At 46.0% G+C, this 10,000-nt stretch overlaps 1 protein-coding gene across 1 annotated transcript in view; it reads right to left on the reverse strand.

The window, feature by feature from the left end:
* The window catches only part of nrg3b (neuregulin 3b), a gene marked incomplete at both ends in the record, with an annotated part of 198,311 nt that overhangs the window by 7,571 nt on the left and 180,740 nt on the right, over positions 1-10,000 (reverse strand). Inside the window, 3 exons of the mRNA XM_080541895.1 lie at positions 1-134; positions 2,789-2,907; positions 5,105-5,231. The exon at positions 1-134 is cut by the window's left edge and continues 43 nt beyond it. Coding sequence (XP_080398021.1) covers positions 1-134; positions 2,789-2,907; positions 5,105-5,231 — 380 coding nt within the window. The remainder of the gene's footprint in view (positions 135-2,788; positions 2,908-5,104; positions 5,232-10,000) is intronic.

Here is a 10,000-nt window from a genome sequence, read left to right on the forward strand (position 1 = left end):
GCAGGTGCCTGTAAGCATGGTCAGCAACCAACGTCCCTCTGAGGAGATTCTGTCTTCCCCGAGAGATGGGCGGAGTCCTGAAGAGATGGGCGTCCTTGTGTCTCTGGGCGGGACTGGGAGACAGGGAGCTACTCCTGAGATCAGCCACGAAACGAAACATGAAAGAAAGATAAAAACATATAGGAGGTTGAAGGTTAGACAGTGTACAATACATTTTGGACTCAGTGAGGTGACACCTGTACGTGACATCTGTTTTCTAGGTGAAGTAAGTGAAGTTAATTTAACTTAAATCTATTGTGCTATTGGCAGTTGCTGTGAGTTATCGAGGCCTGCTGTTAGTTTCAGCAGAAACCATTGTCTCTGAAGTTTACCACAGAGACTGCCAATGGCCCCCGGGCCTGAGCTAGATTACTCTTCCTGCTGCAGCTGGTGAACTGATGATTCACTCGCTTAGTCAAATGTATCGATTGTAAGTCGCTTTGGAATAAGGCGTCTGCTAAATGCCAAAAATGTTAATGTAAATGTAGACAGGGTTATGGAAGGACATCCTTGGACTGGTGGGATAGGGAGCTACTCCTGAGACCAGCCATGGAAAGAAACATGTGAGATAGAAAGAACATAATAGGTTGAAGGTCAGACAGAGTTATGGAAGGACACCCTTGTGTCTCTGGGACTGGGAGACAGAGAGCTACTCCTGAGACCAGCCGTGAAAGAAACATGTGAGATAGAACAAACATGTAGGTTGAAGGTCAGACAGGGTTACCTTAACTGCTCCTCCTGAGACCACCCCTAGCACTGTGTCTCCTAAGACACCTGTTTATCCCCTATACTGTGCCTCCTAAGACTTCTACTGCCCCCCCTGTACTGTCTCTCCAGTGTCTATTAATATATATATATATATATATTTCAAATCGTTCTTTCTTTTTTTCTTCTTCTTTCACGACAACTGACAGTGGCCCCTGGCCTGAGCTAGATTACTCTTCCTGCTAGAACTGGTGGACTGATGATTCACTTGCTTAGTCAAATGTATCGATTGTAAGTCGCTTTGGAATAAGGCGTCTGCTAAATGCCAAACATGTAAATGTAAATGTAGACAGGGTTATGGAAGGACATCCTTGTCTCTGTGCGGGACTAGGAGATAGGGAGCTACTCCTGAGACCAGCCATGGAAAAAACATGTGAGATAGAAAAAACATATAGGTTGAAGGTTAGACAGGGTCTACTGGGGCGGCTGTGTCTCAGGAGGTAGAGCCGCCGTCTAATGATCGCAAGGTTGGCAGATCGGCGGTTCGAGCCCCGGCTGGCCACATGTCGAAGTGTCCTTGGGCAAGACACTGAACCCCAAATTGCTCCCAGTGAGCGGGCCGGCGCCTTGCATGGTAGCTTGCCGCCATTGGTGTGTGAATGTGTGTGTGAATGGGTGAATGAGAGGCTGTTGTAAAGCGCTTTGGATAAAGGCGCTATATAAGTGCAGTCCATTTACCATTTACAGAGTCATGGAAGGACTCTGTACTTTCTATGTAACAATGTGGCGCTGAAGGTTGATGGATGCCAATGTGGAAGAACCTGAAAGCAGGGATTTGAACTCTGGCTGCGTTCGTAAATTCGCTCTGAGAGCGCTGGAGCGCACACACATGGGTTCAACGTCTTAAAGGGACCAAGTCATTTGATTGGACAAAAGGCATTCCACGAGTGCTTATCAGATTCCAGAGCGGATTTTACGAACAAATCTGTCTACCCGTACAATGATGTCATAAAAGCAATTCTGATTCTGATTCTGGATTTTGTTTGAGTCAAAACAATCCAATGAAGAAAATGACTTCCTTCAAGTTAAGCCAGAGTTCTAAACTGGAATCGGAAAAGGGAAAAGGTGCACCTACAGAGGATAGAATACAGAATGGTTCGGGCGCTTATGTGGCGTAACGGGTTACGCGTCGACCATGTAACCGCAGGGTTCCCGGTTTGATTCCGGCCGCGGACATATCCTGCATGCCATCCCTTCTCTCTCTCTCTCAACCATCCTTCCTGTCAAAATCTCTACTGTCTCGTTCCTGCATTTCATCGCTTCTCTCTCTCTCTCTCTCTCTCTCACCCGTCCTTCCTGTCAAAATCTCTACTGTCTCTATCAATGAAAAGACAAAATATGAGTGGGACTGCCGCACTCTGAAAAAAAAGAACTTAAAAAAGAATACAGAGTGGCTTCAAACAGTAAAACATCAATTGACTGTATACAAGGTTCAAGTGTTAGGAGTTCATGCCTTCCCATCTTAAATCACCAAAAATGTCTGTGAGGGAGGGGATTTGAAATACGTACATGAATATGCATCGATGGTTAGTGGTAACCAAGTCAACATTTACTGTATTCCAAGTGTTCCAATCTTATCTAAGGCAAGAACATTAATGTTCCATCTGTCGTAGAGGCAATCAGTGTGATTTCCATGTTAGCAGCTGACTCAGAGAAACCGTAAATCAACATGCGAGAAAAAAAAAACACTGAATTCTGGTCAACCTCAGTGATTCAGACATGGGAGAGACATTGTTCCTGGCACAGGCTCCCAGATGCATATTAACATGTTTATTACCAATTACAATCATCATAAATCTCTCGTAACATTCCATAAAAGTGCTGTTTATATCTTTTTTTGACACTAACACATTGTGCCATATTGCGGGGTGATTACATTTCGTACTTGGCTGCGTTCTTCCTCTGTGGGCAGAAACCAATCCATTACAACATGGAGAGGAAACAAGAGATGTTTGTTGTTTGTTGTCGTCGTCATATGGTTTACCTGAAGCGTTTCCCTTTGGCTCTGAGCGCTCTGTTGAGGATGGGCGGGGCCACCGTGGTCGGCCCGGATGCTAGACTGCTGCCCCCTTCTGGAGAGGAGGACCCATGAGGCTTGCAGCACTGCAGCATGTAGTATATAAAAAGGGGCAAAAACAGGAAACAGGACATGGTTGAGGGATGTGTGTGGCACAGACATATAGATAGGTCAAAGCAAAACAAAAAAACTCTCTCTCACAGACACACACACACACACACACACACACAAAACCTATTGCATTGTCTCTGTCTCTCTCCCATCTCTCTCTCCCTCTCCCTCTCTCTCCCTCTCTCTCACACACACACACACACACACACACACACACACACACACAGACACACACACAGACACACACACAACCTATTGCATTGTCTCTGTCTCTCGCCCATCTCTCTCTCTCTCTCTCTCTCTCTCCCCTCTCTCTCTCTCTCCTTCCCTCCCGCCCGCCCGCCCTCCCTTCCTCCCTCCTTCACACACACACACACACACACACACACACACACACACACACACACACACACACACACACACCCTATTGCATTGTCTCTGTCTCTCTCCCATCTCTCTCTCTCTCTCTCTCCCTCCCTCCATCCCTCCCTCCCTCCCTCCCTCCCCCTCCCTCCCTCCCTCCCTCCCTCACACACACACACACACAACCTATTGCAGGGCGCCATAGAAAACGTCTCTCTCTCTCTCCCTCACACACACACACACACACACACACACACACACACACACACACACACACACACACACACACACACACACACACACACACACAACCCAATTGCCAGACACACACACACGCCATAGAAAACAGGAACAGGGAGGAGGAGAGGAGGATAAAGACTCAGAAGCAGGCACCACTCGTCCTCTCTCCCGAGTGGCGCCGGGGTGTAGAGATGTTCTTTATGTGATGTACGGCGTTCTCCCTCTCAGAACCCAGAGCTGGAGGACCTTTCATTGCACTTTATATTTCACGACTGCAGATTAGACGAGGACGCCCAGCCTGATTACACTCCCCGTCGGCCCCCCTCGCCCCCCCCCCGCCCTCCTCCCGACCGTCAGGAAACTAATCCCGCCGCACGGGTTCCATTAATGGATTCCTGACGAATTCCCCCCCCCCCCCCCCATCCATTCTTCTTCTTCGTCCCCCTCTTCTGCTATCAGAATTAAAACCATTATCTTACAAGAACAAGAGCCGTGGTACTCGGAGCAGACACGGCGCACGCAGAGAGGAGAGGGATAGTTTCCGGAACGTTCCTTTAAAGCCCTCCCGAAGTCATCAGATAATGCTGTTATAAGCCAGTGACTGAAGCTGAAGTTCCTTGTGCTTTTTTGCTCCCTTTTCCCCTCCTCCTCCTCCTCCTCCTCCTCCTCCACCTCCTCCTCCTTGTCCTCGTCTCCTTGTCCTACGGTACATCATTAAAGCGATTGAATGTGACTCCGACCTAGTTCGGGGGCCCTCTCATGGCTGATAAGCCGCTTCTCTTCTCCGCGTATCCGCGACCCCCGCGGGGACCCCTTACCGCTGTTCTCCCGGTCGCGTAAGGAAAATTGGATCATTTTTGGCCACCCTCCCCTCTCTCTCTCTCTCGCACACACTGGGCCGGGGGAACAGACACCAGAGGGAGGAGGGGGGGGGGGCCGGGGGCGGGGGCGGGGGGGAATAGGGGAGATGACGTCTAGCTATACTCACTTTCTAGCACATTATGTCGGGAACTTTCTCAGAGGAACTTCTTTGTCTGGGCAGACTAATTGGCTCTCTGCAGGTGCGAGACCCAGACCTCGACCTGGCCTGCTGGCCTCCTACCGACCGCTGTCTCATCAGCCTTGTCTTGTTCTACATAACATCCGTGTGTGACGCACGGCTTTTCATGAAGAAAATATGATGCTTATTTATTGAAGAAGGAGAGAGAGGGCACGAGTGCAAGGTTCGGCTTTGGTCTGTCCGTCTTACGCGTCGAACGTGAATGTGAGTGTTTTTTCATTCACGAAATGTGTTTGATACCGTTTCAATTGTATATTTCATCATTTTTAAAAATCACAACAATCTTTGCAGACTGTACCTCTGACTTAGTTATGCTAACAAGAGTAGTTGGTTTTTAGTGAAAAGCTGCATCTCGTTCTTCAAGAATTGAGTTATATGATGTAGATGTTGAGTTATATGATGTAGAGGTTGAGTTATATGATATAAGGGTTGAGTTATATATAGGGGGTTGAGTTATTATGATAAGAAATACAAACATAGGGCTGGCCTAGCGCCTAGCGACATCTTACCTGTTGAAGCTGTAGGCCGCCCTGAGGCCTGGGGCTGGATTTAGACATGAGGCCAGAGGCGTTGATGCTGCAGTCCCTCAGGTTACGGCTGTCTGAGAGGTGTGACCGGAGCTTTTCCCTGTGTTTCCTGCAGTAGGCGAAAGAGAGGCAAATACCTATAGCTTTAGCAAGACTCTACAGGCGTCACCTTAAAGGTACATTCCCAATTAGTTTCGAATCGCCCTCAACCTCAACTTTTGGCTCATATGTGACAGCAGCTGGTGAAAGCAGGAACAAGTCGCAACCAATCTAAATGTTCAGACTTAAATTGTGAAAAATACTTCAATGTTGTTGAAAATCAACGACACACTCGCTAGTTAACACAAGAACAGCCGTGCCTTTTTTTTACCTACTATTAGAGAGGGGTCAAATGACCATAGTGTTTACAATGGAAAGCTGCTACTTACACACAACGACCACTAGTTGGCCGGATTGTAAATTAGCCTGCCTCCTACACAGAAAAACTGCAAATATAGCTTTATACTAGCTTATCCTGATGTGATTTTGCACATATCTAGGTAAAGTTATGAAAGGAGGGTCCTGAAATTTGATAGAGTGCAAAGATATAAAAAAAAGAAATTACTCACAGGGTCAAATGACCCCACCATGGCTGTTCTAGTGTTAAGCAGCAATGCCACAAAGGAAAAGTCGTCTCAAACTGGTTTCGTGAACACGACAACGAGTTCAGAGTTCTTCCAGAGATTCACAGCAACTTGAAGAGACTGCCGGAGTTGCCAAAATCCCAAAAGGTTTTCCATCATCTTCTGGAATCAATGCCAAAAAGAATTTAGGCTGTTTTGAGCGCAGAGGGAGGTCCTACCCACAACACTCCTTGTATATACTCAGCTCTAGTGTTGTTGAGAGCTACATTCACATCTAATTGGGTCTAGTCAATGCTGTTTGAGATCCTGCAGACATGATAATTCAAGTCTTTGTACACAGAGTGCTATCACAATGGGAGGTTATCACTTGTATTGAACATTTTCAGGCCTTGGGTGGCAACACTTACAAAGTGGGTAAGCGAGTCAATTAAAATGACAATAGCACAGCACCATGCTAATCCTCCACTGACAGGCTACAGGGTGTACAGACATTAATTCCAGACCTGCAACAAACACACACACACACACAGACACACACACACACACGCAGACACACGCGCGCACACACGCACGCACGCACGCATGCACACGCACGCACGCACGCACGCACACACACACAGACATGCACGCACGCACACGCACACGCACACACACACACACACACACACACACACACACACACACACACACACACACTAACACCCTAACACACCAGGTTAGATTAATTCTGAATGCATGAAAGGACATTCTCAATGATGTTTCATGTTTCTCAAACATGTCGCTATGTATGTTTAGGATGTACATAAATTAATTCCAGACCTGCAACATACACACACACACACACACACACACACACACACACACACACACACACACACACACACACACACCCTACCACACCAGGTTAGATTAATTCTGAATGCATGAAAGGACATTCTCAATGATGTTTGGTGTTTCTCAAACACGTCCCTATGTACAGTACGTATGTTTAATTTAAGTGGTAATCTTGCGGTCCCTTCTAGACAAACGCGTTAACATTTCCCCCGGTAATGGCAGAAAGCTAGATTAGTATGGCGGAGGGAAAAAAAGAGCCACACACATACAAGTAGAAATGGGAAAAGCCAACCACCTTTCAAAGTGAACATTTAAATCGAAGTGATGTAGCGTAAAGCTTCCATTAGTTGCGTCCCCTGCGTTTATTTACCTCGCAGACTGAAAATGTGCCGGAGTCAGCTGGAGACCTGCGGTGAAGTGGCGGGAGGGAGGCCTGGCATTTATACTGTGCTGCTCGGGGGCGGACAGGCCGTCCACAGCCACCTTTTATGTGTTATGAGGACAAAGGACAGCCGGACAGACGTCCTCGGGGCTTTCTACTCGCCACAGGGATGACCCTGACCATACTGCACTGTCTCGGAGATGTTCCCTTGCCCTTTTCAGCCACGTTTCAGCCGCCGTGGCGGACGGGTAACAAGGAGGTACAGTAGCCAGTACGGCTCGGGTTGAGTGTTATGATGGTAGATGGACTGCACTTATATATAGCGCCTTATTCCAAAGCGCTTTACAACGGCCTCTCATTCACCCATTCACACACACGTTCACACACCAATGGCGGCAAGCTACCATGCAAGGCGCCGCCGGGCCCGCTCATTGGGAGCAATTTGGGGTTAAGTGTCTTGCCCAAGGACACCTCGACAGGTGGCCAGCCGGGGCTCGAACCGCCGATCTGCCAACCTTGTGATCATCAGACGCCAGCTCTACCTCCTGAGACACAGCTGCCCAAGACACGCTCATAAACAAAGTGTTATGTTCGTTAAATCACTGTGTGATTCACTCAGCTCAAACGTCTTAGTGTTATGCTAAGCTGTGCTTAAGTATTATGATGATATTACAACATTATAAGGGATCATACTGTCGATGACTGGTCGTACGATGCATTACGACTACTATACATCATAATATGTGACAGCAGCTAGTGAAACCGTAGGCTACTGGTTAGTGATACAAACTTTTTTTCAAAGGTTTTAGGAAGTGTTTTAGGACGTTCAAAAGCAAGGACTATGTAATCATCTAATTATGTGTAGTTATGTGTTTTTAGCATGTTGATGTTCTATCTGCATGTTGCGATGTGCTAAACATGCAGTGAGGTGTTCATAGCGATGTTCTTTCTTAACTGCTAGCTATAGCTACCAACGCGATGGAAACAAACATGTCTGTTTTGATTCAGAACGGTTGTCTCCGGTATTTAGTTTGAGGTGTACCAACATTCAAATACCAACAGTCATATGTGACACGGTCTAGTGTTTTGGTCCGCATGTCGGCAACAAATCAAAATGTTCTGACCATTATTTTGAAACACAGAAATACATTTCAACATCACAACACAAACTCACTAGTCCAGCCAAAATACTGCAATTCAATGGATTGGGTGAGTATCCCCACTGCTACCTAGTTAACTAGAACACTACTTTACATTGTTAGCAGGCTCACAAAACAAGCTGTGTTAGTTGACTAGGGAGTGTGTCATTGATTTTCAAACTTTTCGAAAGGTCTGAACATTAAATCGGACCAAAACACTAAACCGTTTCACATAATCTTCTTCAACCATTTTCAGATTCCAAATGTATGACACATCAGTTGAAAGTTTAATAACTTATAAAAAATCTATAAAAAAACTTGAAAAATGAAAAATGACCTTGCCCGACTTTGGGGACTTTTTTCCACCAGACCCTCCTGTCAAATATATTTGACTGGTTGACTGGAAGCAATGTGTTGATAAGAGATAAGAAAATGAAGAAGTTCTCTCTGTAGAAACTCTGTACATGCAACGTGAGGCCTGGCTGCTGAGTGACAGAGAGAAAGCTAAGCTCGAAAAAAAAGAAAAAACTTGCACAGGCTTCTTTTGATGTGCTGTGTGATTTATTCATTAACACCAACATTGGCGGTGGGCTGGGGGGGGCGGGAGGGGGAGGGTGTGGGAGGGGTGTTTCTGCCACTTTGGCAATGACAGTAGAGTAGCATGCTGTTAGCTGACTCACGAGCCGACTGCTGTATGGAGAGCGGACCTTGGTGTTCCTCTCCAGTAAGGGTGCAAGGTCACACAGGCTTTTGATAGAAACTCCTGCAGTAGGGGGCAGCAATTTGCGCACACTGTGTGCCGACTGAAATGACTCACGGTGAATCAATACCTGTCATTTAGTCATATGACTTATGAATATTTGCCACGAGCCGACGCACGACACCGCTATTATAAGAAACCGGCACTTGTTGGAGACGCAGAGAACAGTAGACGGTTTAATATGCTGCCACACTGCCACGCATCTGTCTACACGACCTAATAAAGAAAGAGAAGAAAGAGGAAAGAAGAAGATGTTTTGCTTTGAGCGTTGTTATCTTTGAACACGACTGCGTCGGATGTTAATTCTGACTGACTAATTACTGGATTGAATGTTGATTAATACTTTTAATTATTATTAATATTGTTGTTGTTGTTATTATTTTAATTGAAAGTACACTTTGCACTAACTTCTACTTTTTTTTTTTTTTTACATTTTTAAATTATATATCTGATACCAAAGGGACAGAACTTAGGGCCCACCTTTTTTCCTGGTCAGGACGACCTTCCTGACCCTAGTTATTATAGTCCATCATCAATAATTTGGTATCTGCCTCCACCCTTGTGGATTAAAACCGTTTCACAGCGAAGTCTACTACTGATATCTGAGCTGCACCTACAGCAGGCCTGCATGTGTCAGTCAGTATACTATATATATATATATATATATATATATATATATATATATATATATATATATATATATACACTACTGTTCTGTCAATCAGTACAGTGTACACTACCATTCTGTCAGTCAGTAAACACTACCATACACTACCATTCTGTCAGTCAGTATACAGTGTACACTACCATTGGGGTCATGCCTATGTTCCCCGGGTCCTATGTTCCCTGGTACCTTAGCTCCCTCCCGAAAAAGGGTCCTATGTTCCCCAGGTCCTATGTTCCCCGCTCCCTATGGTCCCCATTTCTGAAAAAGGGTCCTATGTTCCGTGGGTCCATTCTTATTCTACCATTCTTAACAGGTTAAGACAGGGTAGCTTACAGTCAGTATACAGTAAACACTACCATTCTTACCAGGTTAAGACAGAGTAGCTTACTCCGTGGACACCGCCACTGACAAAGGGAATCACGTCAGTGTAAACGCTAATGCTAACAGTAACGTTAGCGTTGTGTGACAGGTAG

The sequence above is a fragment of the Nansenia antarctica genome (assembly GCF_963989245.1).
Source record: "Nansenia antarctica genome assembly, chromosome: 11".
NCBI classification, from domain to species: domain Eukaryota; kingdom Metazoa; phylum Chordata; class Actinopteri; order Argentiniformes; family Microstomatidae; genus Nansenia; species Nansenia antarctica.